Source organism: Tenebrio molitor, chromosome 7, assembly GCF_963966145.1.
Source record: "Tenebrio molitor chromosome 7, icTenMoli1.1, whole genome shotgun sequence".
In the NCBI taxonomy this organism is placed as follows: Eukaryota; Metazoa; Arthropoda; class Insecta; order Coleoptera; family Tenebrionidae; genus Tenebrio; species Tenebrio molitor.
Window position 1 is genome coordinate 17,963,828 of NC_091052.1, and position 17,098 is coordinate 17,980,925.

Here is a 17,098-nt window from a genome sequence, read left to right on the forward strand (position 1 = left end):
GTAGATTTTTTTGTATAGGAGCATAAAAAGCGAAGAATATGGATTTATAACATAAATTATTTTACATAAAGATTTTTCATGTTCTACGTCGTAGTAAGTACTCAAAGAAATTTTTAAGTTCTAGCGTAATTTGCGAAATGCGTTTTTTCCATTACATAATGCTGCACTAAAGATATGTAGTATTTAAAATTATGTGAAATGTAATTCATAAAATGCATGTGAACACTAAATTTTGCATTAATCACGACGTTTGTTACCAACTATTTTTCTTCAATTATTACACTTTCTATTTGCGATCAAATCATACCACAAAATTCTGTAGTTTTCATTTACTGCAGTTAATACATGGAAAAAAGAGAAGAATTGTGCATTATCCAAATATTTTGTGGTAATTTAATTAACAAAGTCGATCAAAAGGGTACATTTTGTTAGAAATACACAACCTAACTAAATATCTTTGATATTTCTGCTTATTTTTAAGACATCTGGGGCTTTGTATTATTTAAGGAGTTGTCTAGTTCGTTTTAATTTGTTAGTTTTTTTTCGGTATTGGCAATTTTTTTAGTTTTTTGATACAAATATATACATAGAATAAGTATTGTGTTAGCAGAAAATAATAATAAAGACAATAATTTTAGTAACGATATTTTATTCAAGACGAGAGGATATTATAAAACTTGCAAACACATTTAAAACATTAATAAATCATAAACTGCTATATGAATAAGAAAGAATAATATAGTAAAATAAAGTGTATCTGTAGATTTGCCAAGCAGGTTAATGTTTTTCAATACAAACACTTTTTGCGTAACTAAAATGCTATTATCATTGTTTTGATTTTAATATGCTGAAACATTATCTGGGGAATGTACATAAATTCGGAATTAGAGTAAGCTGTGATTTACATATTTTGTCTATTAACGGTTGGTAGACTGTTCAGCACTGACACTTGTCTTATGTCACGATCCGAATAAACACGTGTACTGTGCTGTCCAAGGTCACTGCTGTGCATGTTGCCAACTTTATAATAAAATCACAGTCTACTCTAATTCCGAATTTATTTGCAGGCGCGGTAGTATTTCTATATGGTTTTAAATTTACGGTGTAATGTAAGAATTGATCCATCCTGCATTTTTGTAAAAATTCACATAATTTGCTTGCATTTTCTCTCCACTCAATAATTTAAAAAATGTTTTGAATGTTCGTCTGCCTTCCGGGAAAATTACAATATCACTCTCACCAGTACTCATTAATGATGCATTATGCACCAACATTTAATAACAGCTAGCAAACGGCTGCACCCAAACAAGTACTGAATTAATAATTCAATTGTAGTTACCCTTTCTTTACGTAAATGCGGGCTGTATTTAATAACGGCAAAATTAAATTATCTCTCGCTTCGGACTCCTTGACTTACAAAGGGCAGTAATTTCATGAACATCGTTAGTTCGATTATTTGGATCTTTCAGGAAAGAGGACGAGTTAGCACAAATCTTAAATTAACGAAGAATGGCAAAGAATTTTAAGGATGAAACAGAGTTTTATTCAGTGAAGAAACAGAAGTTAGGGAAAATAACCAATAACCAATATGTGAAAAATAGAAGAATGTGGAACCTCACAAGAATCCGTGCGAGTTATGTTATTATTGTTAATAAATTATTATGAAATGTATGACTCTTCTATTTTTGTTTGAATTAAATTTATTAACAACAATTAGGGATGTGTATGTAGATAGATTTTTGTTGTTATTTTATTACCGTTGATTTAATAACTATTATATATCTAAGATTAATAAGTACACATTTTTAATAAAAGTTAAATTATTTTTATTTAAATTTAACATAAAATGCAACCTAATATAGCATTTTCAAAATATATAATTTTTACACTGTGTGTAAATGACGTAATCTCTACTTCGTTGTAAGAACATTGCAAATTATTATAGTTATTTAGTTTCATTTTATGTGAGCCAAAATAAATATGACATTAATTTTAAAAGTTCAATAAACAGTTAACCAGTACAATAAATAACCCACAAGAAAAAATCTTGATAAATTAGCAACTAGTGGTTGGAGCTGAAACAATGATAATGAAACCGAAAAATAAAAGTGACAAAAGTACCAATTTAACGGAAAAAAATTTTCAGGATACTTGAACTTCACTTGAATGAATTACTACCTACTACTTACTAAACATTGTCATCGTGATTATAAAAGTATACTAATAACAAAGGATACATTTTAAAAATAACAAGCAATTTATAACAGGACAAATAATATAAAAGTTGATTATGTATCTTCATCAGCTGCTATCAATAAAAATTTATTCTTTGATATCTCTTGATACACGATCGCAACTTCAAAATTTTCATGCTAAAAATTAACATAAAAAAAATACTTTCTGCAGATAGGTATACCTACAGTTAATTTTGTTCCACGGTTTTTCTGTATTGGTTGGATTATTTTATTTGAGATCAGAGAGATCACTGTCATCGATGAACATTTACTAAATGAAGGCAAGTACTGGTAAAAGTGACCCCTAATAATAAATCATCCAGTAATTCGAGTCATTATGCATTATAGATGGTCCTAAAGAAGAAATAATTCCAAGTGATTATAGTGTAAAAATTAAATTGTGACAGGTATACTATTAGAACTTTTAATTATTGCTGTTGTAAAACAGAATAAATTTTACATTAGGAAAATTTACATGAATAGTATTTGTCCCTGCTGATTAATAAGATATTTGACAATTAGCAGGCAGTAGATTAACTGTGAGAAAAAAACTTCACTACGTTGATGTTTTATTTATGCTTTTCAAGGCTGAGACATTTGTGTGTGGTTCAATTTTGATTTATTTTTTACCATAAAACCTTTGTCGATAAATTATGGCATATTAAAACAGAAACTGTTACTTATCAACAGAAATTAGATGGTAGTGAATTAATCACACATTAATTACAGACTGCCTCTGGTATTTTTAATGTGGCGAGTATTTAACCAAAGAACGAATCGATTTTTAATACATTTTGAAAGTGAATTGAAGATCATCGGTTCATGTAAAAATGTCATTAGACTTAAAGGAATTTGTTAGTTTTAACGTCTCTTGCCTTTACATCTTTGGTTATTTGTCACCGGAATTTAAAAAATCATCCAGAAAGAAGACTTACTATGGCATTTACTTCGTTTTGTTTTGGGGATTTACTTATGTGTTGTGTCTTGCAAGTCAAATTGCTGATATGGTGGCAGTTTTTGGCGACATCGAGCAAATGACAGAAACCTCATTTTTGCTTCTGACCAACACCAATCAAGCACTCAAAATATATGTTTTTATGTTTAACGGCCCAAGAGTGAGAAGGTTAATTAAAAGTCTGGAAAGGGAAGAATTTCAGCCAAAAACCCGGGTACAATATGAGACAATAGTGGAAGAGATCAAGATGTCTAAGATGATTACGAAAGTGTTTCTATTTATGTGTCTTGTGACTTGTTGTTTGTGGGGAATTTTTCCATTCTTGGACAGACGTCCTGGTGAGAGTATTAGATTACCTTTGAGTGGATGGTATCCATTTGATACAAATAGATCGCCGATTTTTGAGTTGGTTTACGTCTATCAGATTTTTGCGACCTGGATTAATGGCATGGGTAATATAACCATGGATACGTTTTTGTCTGGATGCATTATGATAATTTCGAGTCAACTTGCTGTACTAAACGAGGCATTTCGTATCATAAAATTAGAAGAACAGGACTGTGGTGAAATTCAACAGAAACGGAACTCCACAAAAAGTTTGGTCCGCAACATTCGTCATTACAAAAATATAATTCAGTAAATAGACAAAGTCAAATATATACTGTTCATGTGAAAAAATCCGAGTTTTAGATTTGCCGATGAGATGACTGCTCTCTTTAGTGTCAGCATCACAAGCCAGTTTGCCGTTAGCGTTATAATAATCTGCATGACAATGTTTCAAATGAGTTTAGTGTCACCTGTGAGTCTACAGTTTCTTTCAATGTTGCTGTACCAAGCTTGCATACTTTTGGAAATTTTTCTTTGGTGTTATTATGGCAACGAAGTCATTGTGCAAGTATGAAACTTACACTTTAACCATTATCCGATCTCACTTTGAGCTTTTTTAGAGTGAAAAACTTACAGAGTCAGCTTACACGTGTGAGTGGATTGATGCTCCTAAAGAATTTAAGCAAAATTTACTATTTTTTATGACACGCACTCAGTTTCCTTTGAAATTATATGCAGGAGGTTATTTCACTTTATCACTAACGACTTACATGGCCGTATGTGTGTTTTATGTATGTTTCCACTTAAATGATGACTGAATTTTCAGATATTGAAATCGTCGTGGTCATATTTTGCAGTTTTAAACAGCGTACATTCGCAACAAATTTCCTAAATACAAATTGTCTGGAATAGAGTTGATCGTAAAGAACGTTTTGTTAATGACATGGTATGGTGTGGAATAATTCTGGTGTATACTTTAGAAGGGTCACTTGTATTAGATAAGTCATAGATCCAATAAAAGTCTAGTCGCAGACATTTTTTTGATGGTAAAAACTAGTTTGTTGTAAAAAGCAATAATCATAAAACTAATAAAAATACTTGATCTCCCAAGCTTTCGGGAAGGATGTAAGGCGGTAGTTGATAAGCTGTTCTGATTTAAAAAAGAGTAACCAAACTATTTTGAGAGTTGCTGAAAGAAAGAAAAAAATAGTTATTTTTGTATTAAGTGCGCAAAATGATTGTTTTTTGTTGGCGCATGAGAATGAGTTTTTGGTCGAGACCGTCAGGTCGAGACTTCAAACTCATTCGAATGCGCCAACAAAACAATCATCTTGCGCACGAAATACAAACACTATTTTTTCTATAACCGCTTTTTAAACTTTTGCTAATAAAACTGACACTTACTACAAAACGATCAGACATTCAAGCTGTCCGCTTGCGCTGGTTACTTGGTTACGAATTTTTGTAAAATTTTCCTTGGGTGTTTTAATATCGAGTGTTCAAATGAAATCCTGGGCTGGGAAGGCGTTGGAAACCGTCAATTGTTGTGCTTTTTTAAAGTGTAGATTGACAGTTATAATTCAATAATTAGAGCATGTTGACAGCTAACCTAAAATGTATAAACAAAAAAATATTTCTGTTTTTGTTCGTTCTTTGCAATGTTGTTCACAAAAAATAGAGTAATAAACGATTCCAATTCTCGAAGCAAATATCTAAGGACATCCTTTGCTGAAAACAAACATGTTCAATTATGTTCCGATTAAACAGATCTGATGTTCCAATTAGGGCATTTTCAAGCACAGTGTCTGGGATTTTATTAAAGTTGTTCATCTCAATGCATATGATGGTACCCATGAAACGAAACTTTGAAATGCCAAAACTGTACCTACACCTGCACAGCGTTTCCTTTCCAGTGGTTCACCATGTAAATTGTCGCGTTTTAAAATTGGATAGTAACCCACGATGTCAGAAATTATAAACATCAAATACGCGTCTGGAGATTATTTCAGCAAGATTTTACAAATTTTGGGAAGTGGAGAACTTTTTGGTAAATTAATTACCTGGAAAAATGTTTAGATCTAAATAAAGCACAACTTGACATAAATATGAGTTTTTATTGCAGACGTTCACAATAAATGCTGAAAATGTGCACCCTCTTGTTGTAAGCATAGCGTAGCCCGCCTTCTAACTCCATTTCTGACACGGTAATATTATATAGACAGGTATTCCGTCGAGCGCGAAATGCCGGCACTCGAACACTCGACACTGGTGTGCGAGAGAGATAGCCATAGGGAGTTTGCAGAGTCGCGTACCAAGTCGGGATAAAAATTAATAAAAACGAGTTGTTTATGCACACATTTTGGAACTTGGTCTACTTTCACCGTTTTGTGACAAATAGCGTCTAATTATTATTGTAAAATGGGACGAAATAAAACAGCAATAAATGATAAAATAAATACATACACTCGTATTCAATACAATTTAATTACCGTGATTGAAGCCTAGATTCTTTTTTCTTTTTTGATGAAAGTTTATTGCAGTTTTTAAATTCGGTTTTGTAAAATTGTTTTATTCTCATACACACAAAAAAATAGAGTAATTTAGAAATTATATCTTCCTGATGTCTTTGACATGGAAATTCAATCAACAAACTTTTACTCGAAAAAACATCATCTATTGTTCGGTCAAACACATCAACCGCATTAATATATTTCTTCAATATTGCTTCTACACGTTGAAAAAATTTGAAAATGTTCACATTTGGATGGTTCAATTCACCTCGAGACTTAATTTCTGTTAAAGAAGCAGACACATTTGCTTCTTGCAGTACTGTTTTATACAAATTTTGACGACAAGTCGAACATTGTGATTGTTTATACACTTTTTTGCAAACGAAACCCGTCAAATAATATACAGTGAGCGGCAAAAGTATGGAACAAATTCAATAAAAAATAAACAAAATTTTTTTCAAAAAAATATTAGAACCGGTCAATTTTAGTTTATAAAAATACATATTTTAATACAAAATAAAATTCCAAGCAGTCATTTGTTTTCGAGTTATGACGTCATCGATAGTTTTTTTAAATGGAAACCCCTTATTTTTCTTGATTCTGATAGCCTTTTTATTGCCTAAACGTCAGTATAAAAATTTTGTTACCTTACATAAGGAAATTTTTGAGAAAAAAAATAATAAATTTGCAAAAAATAAATTTTTTGTTCGACACTGTCAGAATTTGAGAATTTTCTCCTGTGTGAACGGATTTTGATAAATTTGACAACTTGTCAAAACGAAACATCAAGCTAATTTTAAACATCAAGCTAATTTTAAAGATTTTCAGCGATTTGGAGCCTTTGGGGGGCTCATCGAACAAAAAAACGTTGTATTCAACTCGTTCTTGTGTAATCTGGGCTTTTTGTGGCACTCGTGGACCTTTAAAACTCACGAACTCGTTAAATAAACTACTATTATAACGAACAAAAACAAGTCGAAAAATGTGTTACTAAGTACTTAAAATTATGGAATTCAATGTTCGAATTGCCATCCCCTAGCTTGTTGACAATAAGCAAGTTTATGAAGAAATTCCCCCTGTTTTAGTACTGAAAATGTAATATTTCATATACATATACATAATACATTTTTGCAAAACAACAAGTCAGTATTGTGTCAAAAAAGTAATGTCGTCTTGCCGTCACAATCAAGAGCAATTACACTGAAACTTAATTTTTTTTTAAATGCTAATTTGATTATTGCAAAGACTCGTTGAAATAGAGCCTTGTTAGCACAGTATTATACAAAAGAAAATAGAAAAAAGAGGTGTTTTCCAATTGTTCGTAGGAACTGCACAACATTAATTTTTTGACCTACTGTACATCCTTGGGAACACAAAATAATGATACTTTTTCAATGTTTTTTTGGCTTATATAGCCACTTTTGCACATAAGCACAAAACACGTTTTCTCCCTACCGGTTAGAAATGTAGGCTGTGGATACCTCATTTGAGGTGAGAAAATTCAACTTTCTCGCTAAGGTAAGAAAGTTAATCATGAAATGTTTATGGTAAAACTGTACCAAAATACAAATGTCAAAAGTGTCAAAAGTGAAATAAGTTATTGATAAATGAAAGCCAATTCAATGAAGTAAGTTGGTAGGTCAATCATATAATCTGGAAAATAAACAGATAAGCTAGGTAGGTAGATTACTTTACCCTGTTTATATCAAATTTTCGAACAAACCTCAAATCTTCAAATTTTCGTTTTAATCACGAATATAACCATCTTTTTTGACTTTTTTCAACAAAGTTGTGCCGGTAGGGAAAAAAATTGTATTCAAATCTTGTTAAGAAAGTGTCCTTGCAGACCTTAGGCACTTACAAACCTCGTCTACGACTCGGTTTATAATCTTTGCCTGCGGTCTGCAAGAAACGACTTTCTTACCTTGGTTTGAAATATACTATTTCATGACTGATGTAGCGATCCGAATTACTTCCAGGAGGAAAATAATAACTAATGAAATACAATGAAAATTGCGGAATAAGTGTAGTTTAGGCGCGAAACTAATGGAAGAGCGAGACTCCTTATAGCTATCTTTCATAACTTGTCTCTCTCGCACACCGTCGAGCACTCGTGATTGTGATTTCTGATGACATGCTCAAGAACCACTGGATGTTCATTTATTTGATCAGTTTTCATCCGTATTCTGTTTTGAAGTTCTGCCAGATCATTTATGGGGGTGTTATAAATGGAATTTTTCAGAAATGGCCACAAAAAAAAAATCGCAGGGTGTGAGATCACAAGATCTGGGAGGCCAGTTATTGAGTGTGTTTCGACTAATAAGCCTGTCAGCGTAGAAATTGGATAAGAAGTTTATTGTAGCGCCAGTTGTATGCGCTGTTGCGCCATCTTGTTGAAAATACCCATAAATTAGTTCATCATCATGAAGTTCATTTAAAAACGGTGTTAAAATTTCAGCACGATATCTTTCTTCATTGATATTGCCTGCAAATATGTTTGAGATAATAAACATGAGTAACAAATGATTACAGTAATTTACCTTGGAAAAAATATGGGCCAATAATCCTACGTTGGCTAATAGCAGCCCAAACTCCAATTTTTTGGGGGTAATGTGGAGCTTCAGTAAAAAAATGTGGATTTTGTGAACTCCACATTCTCATGTTCTGTGAGTTTATGTAGCCTGACAAATGAAAATATGCTTCATCTGTAAAGAATGTTTTTTCTAAAACATCATCAGCTATTGTGTTTAAAAACCAGTGACAATAGTTTAGTCTTTGGGGCAAGTCATTTACATGTAATTCTTGGACAGCGGTGAGCCGATATGGAAATAAATGCAGATCTTCTTTTAAAATTTTTTGACAAGTTCCAACAGAAAGATCAACCTGTTGTGACAAATGCCGAATTGAAGTTGTAGGTGAATCTTCCATTATTTGTTGAACATTCCCAATTATTTCCTGAGTACGTTTCTTTACTTGGCCACTTCCTTCTTTTCGTCCAATAGTACCACTTTCTCGAAAATTATTTAAACAAAGATGGAGAGTTTGTCGAAATTGCTCATACACAATTGCAACAATCGGAAATCGTTCCTGGAACTCCTCAAAACATGCACTGACAGAATATTCCCAGTTGCCATCAACTTTTGTTCCGTTTCGAAAATAGGCTTCCACCATGAAAACTTTATGTTCTCGTAACAAAACCATTGTAAACACACCTTGGCTGGGTTTTAAAAAAACCGAAAATCAAACTATTGAAATTCTCGAAAGCACTGGGAGACCACAAAAGACGAAGTTCGAAAAACCACAAACGTATGTCAATGACATAAACAAATGTCATTCATGTCAAACGGCGGGAAATTCAGACTACACTGTTACAAACGGTTTGATTTTTCCAACGCCTACTCAGCCCAGGATTTCATTTGAACACACGATATTTTTTTTCACGGTAAAAACAGTGAAAAAAAATATTAAAGCATCCAAGGAAACTTTTTGACAACTATTTTTGATCTATCAAAAAATGACATAGTTTGCAACTCGATAACGATGCAAAAATGTCACGTTTTTTTGACGGTTGTAGAAAAAATATATTTTAACAACAAATTTGAAATTACGTAAAGAAATAATGTATATTTTATTTAAATAACATGGAACAATTATAATATATTATTCAACGAGTGAGTAATATTAATTACTCGCGAGTAAAATATGCACTTTTTCTACGACTATGAAGAGAAATTGATAAATAAGTTTTATTATTAAATAACTAAAACTGACGTTTTACAATTATTACTTTGCATACTTGATAGCATTGGATCAAAATTTGTGATTGGATTTCATAAACTAATTGCTATGATAGGTACGAGGGGACATTTTTATGTTATGTTAGTTATGAAGAAAAAGAGTTGGGAGAAATGTAATATTTTATATTTCTTGATATGAGCCATTAACATTTATTACAATGTTTTTCCTATAAGGCTATGCAAAAAAAAAGTCTCAAACAATTCCTCCACGGTTTCTTTCTGGTATTCATCCGACGAAAATCAACGTCCCCCTAAGTGCTATTTACATTTAGGAAAGAGATAATAATAGTCACTCGGTGCTAAATCTGGGCTGTAGGGTGGATGCTCCATCTCTACAAAATCGCACTCGTCGATTACTTAACGGATTTGAGGAGCTTTGTGAATAGTGCAATTGACATGAACCAGCATAATCTTTTGATCAGAGTTTTAGGGCCTTCGCTGTATGGATGTTTTCAACTTTCTGATTATTTCCTTATATACTTCTGTAATTGTAGAGCCTTTTTTGTGTATTCAATCAGTAAGATTCCTTTCATATCCCAAAACACCGTCTCCATCAGCTTTCCTGATAAATTCTGCGTTTTTGCCTTTTGACGGTGGAGATCCCTTGTGGATCCACTGATTGTTTTCTTCGTAAATGTGTTGCCGACACAGTTTTTGTTCGAGACTACGCAAGTTCGAAATTCAACGTGCTGAGACCTTATTCAGCCCTAAATCTTCATGCACAATTTTTAATACTGCATCGGCAATCATTGAAACTCTTATTCTTCGATCTGCTAAGACCAAAACCTCAACTTTCTTGATGTTGGTTGTTGGTTCTTGCTTCAACAGGTCCTTTGCGTCTTGGATCGTCTTGAACTGATCCCTTACCACATCGAAATTATTGGGACCAAAATTTTATCGTAAAATACGACGGCACATCTTTCCCATGCAGATTAATCATTCTCTGGTAAATATTCTTGGGTCCATTTCTTTTTCTCGTCAAGTATTTAATTACGATTATGTTCTAGCTGAATTTCACTAATTTTTTGTTAGTTAAGGCTACACAAAAACAACAAAATTTGCGATCGTCACTTCTTTTCGTCATGGCTAAGAACATAATATAAAAAAAATCTTCCCACGTTTTTGCCTTGAGTTTTGAAATTATTACAACTAGCCGTGGATAATGAACCCTGTTATCTAATTTAAAAAAAAACACTTTAATAATTACAGTATTATACAGGGTCATTATAAATTATTGTCCCATCGCAGTTGGCGTTGAAAACCCAGACAAATTTGGAATGTGCCGCTAGCTTTGCAACGTTAGACAAACTAATAGACAAATTTACACTACCTATCGGTGATGCTAGACACACTCATGTTATAAAGCTTGCGGCACATTCAACTATAAGTATAAGTATAAAAATATTTGTATTATTATTTGTTGAAAGAAGGCACTGAACTAACGCATTTGAAACTACAGCTTTCCCATTTTTGGTATTTTGCAAAAACTATTTGGTTTCTGTAGTACGTAGGCTGTAGTGTGTTGTTAGCCATGGCCGTAACCTTAACAAATGGCAATTAGCGATTCTATAAAATCCCTAGTATTGCTTTTGTATTAGATAAAAATAATAATTAATAACTAATGAAGTTACATATATCCAATTATTCTGCTTAAAAACGGGAAGATCTTTTTGACGTCATTACCTCACAAGCTTTATTACATCCTCGAACATATGAATAAGATTAATGTCCTGTTGATTCCTGTCATCAACTACAAAGTTACTAAGAAGAATATTTATGTAGATTAAAATTCCTAACAAAGAGTGAAACAAGCTGCAGACTTTTCAAAGCAATTTTGGCTAACTCTATGTTTGTATTTATATCGGGTGTTCATTTAAATTTCTCGTCAAAGTAGGCGTTAAAGGGTCGATTGTGAACGCACCACGGTTTACGGATTAAGGATCACTGTTTAAATCTAACCCCACTTTTTGCGTTGTTTGTGTTTTTACTTTGCAGACTGATGAGAGGTGCGGTCACAATTGACTCTTCAACGCCAACTTTGACGGGAAATTTAAATGAACACCCGATACTATAAGATTAAAAATATTATATTATGATGTAAAACAATAGCAGAAAACGAAATTTCACAAAATTCTCTTAAAAATGGGGCTGTTTATAGTTGTTTTTAAAAACATGTGGATTTTCACTGTAAACCACAAATTATAATTAATAGATACTATATTATATTACACGAGCTGTATATAAGGTATTTGTATTCTCACAAATGGTTTATTTTATAATGCTATGAAAATATTTGTAATGACTCCTGGTAATAAATAATCCAAGTTATCCTGCATAATAAATGGAAGCACAGAAGATGAAATGAGTTTAAATTAGTATTCTGTATAAATTCACTTGTGGCAGGTATGCTATTAGTACCGTTAATTAATACTGTTAGTTGAGATAAATTTTACATTAAGTTAATTTACACAGACAATGCTTTTCTGTGGCGATTAATAAAGTATTTGTCATATTGACGGTTAGGCTTAGAAACTGGTAGAGAACCAGTAATTTAAATTTTAGTTTGTCTGTTGCTGTGTTAGGTGACACATTTAAAAATATTACATATACCTTGCTGCAGCATGGATGAGCACTTATTGTTGGAAGAGTTAGATGTGAGCGATTTTATTAAACTCAATATCAAGTGCATTCACTTTTTAAGTTATTTTCCTCTAGACGACGAGAAATCATTATTCAAAAGAACCTGTCAACTGATTTACGGCATATTGTTTGTCGGTTTTGTATACGCTCTGTGTGTTTCAAGTGAAATTGTTAACATGCTAGTGGTTTTTGGTGACATTGAAAAAATGACGGAAGCTTCATTTGTCCTGTTAACTAATTTGTCACATTCGTTAAAATTGTATGTTTTCATAAAACACGGCTCTGAAATAAGAAATTTGATCAAAAGTATCAATAGAGAAGAGTTTAAACCTAGAAATTTAGTCCAGTATAAGATGTTAGTTAAAGATATAAAAATGTCAAAGCTTCTTACGAAAATATTTTTATTTATGTGCTGCGTTACTTGTCTCTTATGGGCAGTTTTCCCGCTTTTGGACAGAAAGAGTGGCGAAAGAATCAGATTGCCTTTGAGTGGATGGTATCCATTTAAGATCGATAAACCTCCAGTTTTTGAGTTAATTTATGCATATCAAATATTTGCAACCTGTATTAATGGTCTAAGAAATATTAGTATGGATACATTTCTATCTGGAAGTATTATGGTAATTGCTGGTCAATTGGGAATATTAAACAATTCGTTACAAATTATGGGACAATACTATAAAAATAAAATGACCGATGAAGATCAAGGAAATCAAGAGAAATTTAGAAAAATATTGGTTAGGAATGTGATTCATTATAAAAATATAATTCAGTAAGTAGATAGCAACTTGACTATTTAGAATGGAAAACATGTTGTGGTGTGAAGATTTGCAGATGAAATTACCTCCCTTTTTTCAATTTGTTTAATTGGACAATTTGTGGTTAGCGTCATAATACTCTGTATTACGATGCTCCAAATGAGTTTAGTGTCAGCCATGAGTTTACAGTTTCTCTCGATGACGGTGTACCAGGCTTGTATTCTTCTGGAAATATTTCTTTGGTGTTATTATGGGAACGAAGTGATTATAAAAGTTTAAAAAATGAGGGTAATTCTATTTTCATACTAATTTACATATATTTTTAGAGCGGAAATCTTACAAAATCAGCTTATATTTGCGAATGGGTTGAGTGTTCTAAAGAATTTAAGAAAGATTTATTATTTTTTATGACTCGCTCACAATTTCCATTGAAAATATATGCAGGTGGATACTTTACATTGTCTCTGGACACGTTTATGGCCGTATGTTTCCATCATGATGATAAAAATGCTGTTACCAGGACTATTGAATTTTCAGATTTTAAAATCATCGTGGTCCTATTTTGCAGTATTAAATTCAGTGCAATCCAAAGAAACGACATAAGTTATGAAAGTTTTGAAGTTTGTAGAAGAAAATGTTAAAAATGCAACTTAGATGACCGCATCGCACAGTAGAAAGTGTTACCATTATTAAAGTAAACATTAATCCAAGAACACAATTTGCTTAATTATTGTAGATTATCATTTACTTGCCGATTAAAAGGATGTTATTCTGAAAAGAAAATTATACAGGTGTCCTAGAACTGCCTCCCCAGAGAAAAAGGGATTATTTGAGTGAGTGTGATAATCTGAATTTTAAAGAAAAAAAGTCATATCTCAAGCGATAATCGAGAAAAAACATCCTAAACTTAACCAATCACAGTTGAGCACTATCGAGGTAGGATGACCGCAATTGTTGTTGTCATGAAAAAAGATCAAAATGGTTCTTAGACGAATGAGTCACCGTTTTCAACATTTGACTGAATTCCCGTTGCGTAGATATGCTCCAATGGCACTGTAATTTAAAAATTCAAAGTTTCAATATGTGGATGTTGGTCCGTGATTGTGTGTAATAAAATAATGCGAAACTATGCCGTACGTTTTCATTGCTTTTTAGTGGGTTTAAATAAAAGCGTGATCTTAACTTTTTATACACTTTTATTTTATCCTTTTAGTTTTATGTGCAATGCAGATGACGCCACACTCACATCAGAAAGTCAAGACGACCTACAGCGGATGCTGCACACTTTCAAAATTCGAGCAGAAAAATAGAACATGAAGATCTCCATGAGCAAGACAAAATCAATGACAATATCGAAAGATCCGCTTCGATGCAAACTCGTAGAAGACAATACCAGCATTGAACAAGTGATGTCTTTTAATTACCTCGGTTGTAAATTGTAAAATCACGAGCTCCGGCAATCTCAAAGAATAAATCAGACAACAAACAGCAGCGGTTATCTCGGGACATCTAGAACAAACAGTCTGGGAGAATAAACATCTTAGCATAGACTGTAAGACAAGAAATTATAAGACATGCATTATACCGGTGATGATGACCTAGGGTGCCGAAACAAGAGCAGAAGCATCAGTGTCAGTGAGGTACACGTACTAAGGAAATGAAACTACTCCGGACAATAACAGGACGCAGCCTACAAGAAGGACAAGAACCACGGAAATTAGAGAGGAGTGTAAAGTCAATGATATACAGGGTCATTATAAATGATTGTCCCATCGCAATTGGCGTTAAAAACCAATACAAATTTTGGATATGCCGCCAGCCTCGCAACGTTAGACAAACTAGTAGACAGATTTCCACCACCCCCGGTGGCGCCACCTATCGGCGATACTAGTCTCAATCATCTTATCAAGCTTGGGGCACATTCAATTATTTCACAAACGCCTACTGCGATGGGACAATCATTTATAATGACCTTGTCCAAAGTACGTTGGATAAGAAGTCGCAGAATAGAGTGGGGCAAGCATGTAATGAAAATGTCAGAAGGTCGAGTATGCAAAGCCAAAATAGCCAGAAATTACAAACCGCATCGCAGAAGACTTACCAGAAGACCACCGAAAAGATGGAACGATAGCTGATAACCCATCTCACAGGAACAACAATTAATCCAGAAGTGAACAGGCAATTTGCCTACAGAAAAAGGAAGAAGAAGAAAAAGTTTTTAAATTCGCTATGGTTGTTTACTATTTTATTAATTCGGAATTTATTTCAAATACAAAAATATTTGAACAACTGAAAGTTGCTTTTGCAATTTAAATGATGTAACAAATCAAAGGGCCGTATCATGATACCCTTAATAAATTTAATCATGACTCTAATTACCTCTTTCTGGTAGGTTATAAATGCATTAATCTATATCGTTTTATGTTTACTTTAATCACGACTCTCGTTAACGGCAACTTTAATAACGGTGTCGTGATACGGCCCAAAGTCTTTATTTTTAATTACTTGTTGCTTTCAGTAGCTCAATATCTTTCTTTAGCCAATTGGGATAAATTTTCATACTTGTCTCTTTTTTGTTAAACGTCTTTCAGTTTATTCGATGTCTTAGCTTTTGTCATCTCATGTATATTAATCATTTTTATTGAATAATATACAGGATGAGTAGGGAAAAACGGCCGAAACTCCATGAGTGTATTCACACGTTAAGGCAGAATATAGCCTAAGGGAGTCCATTTCGGCTCAGGGACGCGAGGGTCGCGGGTTCAATTCCGACCCAGGACGAAATTTAAAAAAAAAGGCTATATTTTGTTTCGTGATTTGGAAGTCACGTTAAGCCATTGGTCCCGGTCTAGTGAGTTGGTCATCATGCCCCTCACAGATTTGTAAAACCAGTCCTAGACTGTGTAACAACATTTTTTTTTTTAAGTCATATATTCTTATCCGATTTTCATATTGTGATGAACCAAGTGGGTAATTTAAAATTCCCACCAAGCGGCCATCTCATTTTTTTTTCTACCAACATACGCAATGAAAATAAAACCCGCGAAATTCAAAAATGGCCAAGAGCGCGTGATCGTACCTAGTTAATTTCCCTACGTTGTGTTTTTTTTTAATACAAATTAAACATTACCAGATTCGTTCCAACAGGGTTTGTGAACCACACAGAAGAGTGCAAATAAAACAACACAATAATTAAAACCAGCTATTTATTCAAAGTTATGATTTTCGTTAACGCCGGGATTAATGAATAATAAAACGTCTCGGGAGAGGGCACCCAAGTCTCCCCAAATGTGAGAAGACTACTCATTTAGAACTCTAGGAAAATGGTGAGCTCTGGCCATTCCCCTAGACCCCCGAATGAGGCTCCGCTAAAACCTCTCCTGAAAATACGAACAAGCCGAAGTGACAACGTGGACGGGGCAGTTAGTGAAATTGAGCAAAACTGATTTCATAAACAACACAATTCAAATTCAGAAAAACAGGAGGGTCATGTACATTAAAAACAAAACAGTTAATTCGGACCGTTCGAGCGAGAGCGGGCACTAGGCGAGAACTTCAGCATGTCCTTTTTTTTTAAGTTAATTTACAAAATGCGGCAGATACGCTATAGAAGGAGTGAGTGGCCTTGTGTGGTCCGGTGGTCTGTGGTACCTATCCTTATGACTTTAACATTCCCCGCCTACCCGTGATTTAGTCCTAACTGCTTTACGTTACGTCAACAAATTGAGGTACTCTAAGTTCATCGGTTGAAGTGAACATGACTTTTCCAAAGCAAAAGAAAAACAAAACGCGCTTGTCAGGCTACACAGACTCAGGGAAAATAGACCTGATCACATTTCCGGAAGTGTGCCATGGAGCTCGGGTATAACCCAGCATT

The 17,098-nt window shown here is 33.4% G+C and overlaps 2 protein-coding genes and 1 pseudogene across 2 annotated transcripts; 2 read left to right on the forward strand and 1 right to left on the reverse strand.

Annotated features, from left to right (window-relative positions):
* The first annotated feature begins 3,148 nt into the window (after positions 1 to 3,148).
* Positions 3,149 to 4,408, forward strand: LOC138135061 (odorant receptor Or1-like). Its single transcript, XM_069053697.1, has 4 exons — positions 3,149 to 3,825; positions 3,880 to 4,084; positions 4,137 to 4,292; positions 4,343 to 4,408. Exons 1-4 carry the CDS (start codon positions 3,239 to 3,241, stop codon positions 4,406 to 4,408), a joined length of 1,014 nt encoding a protein of 337 aa, XP_068909798.1. The 5' UTR covers positions 3,149 to 3,238.
* Positions 4,409 to 8,103: 3,695 nt separating this feature from the next.
* On the reverse strand, positions 8,104 to 9,454 carry LOC138135062 (uncharacterized; annotated as a pseudogene).
* A 2,990-nt stretch (positions 9,455 to 12,444) lies between these two features.
* Positions 12,445 to 13,367, forward strand: LOC138135063 (odorant receptor Or1-like). The gene has a single exon (XM_069053699.1). It carries the CDS (start codon positions 12,445 to 12,447, stop codon positions 13,237 to 13,239), a length of 795 nt encoding a protein of 264 aa, XP_068909800.1. The 3' UTR covers positions 13,240 to 13,367.
* The last annotated feature ends 3,731 nt before the right edge of the window (positions 13,368 to 17,098 follow it).

What these genes read in the sequence shown, in the direction of transcription:
- LOC138135061 (XM_069053697.1), top strand. Translation starts at nt 3,239, where the DNA reads ATGGTGGCAGTTTTTGGCGACATCGAGCAAATGACAGAAACCTCATTT. An exon ending in GCAACGAAGTCATTGTGCAA is followed by an intron (nt 4,085 to 4,136) that starts GTATGAAACTTA and finishes GAGCTTTTTTAG; the next exon opens with AGTGAAAAACTTACAGAGTC. An exon ending in CACTAACGACTTACATGGCC is followed by an intron (nt 4,293 to 4,342) that starts GTATGTGTGTTT and finishes CTGAATTTTCAG; the next exon opens with ATATTGAAATCGTCGTGGTC.
- LOC138135063 (XM_069053699.1), top strand. Translation starts at nt 12,445, where the DNA reads ATGGATGAGCACTTATTGTTGGAAGAGTTAGATGTGAGCGATTTTATT.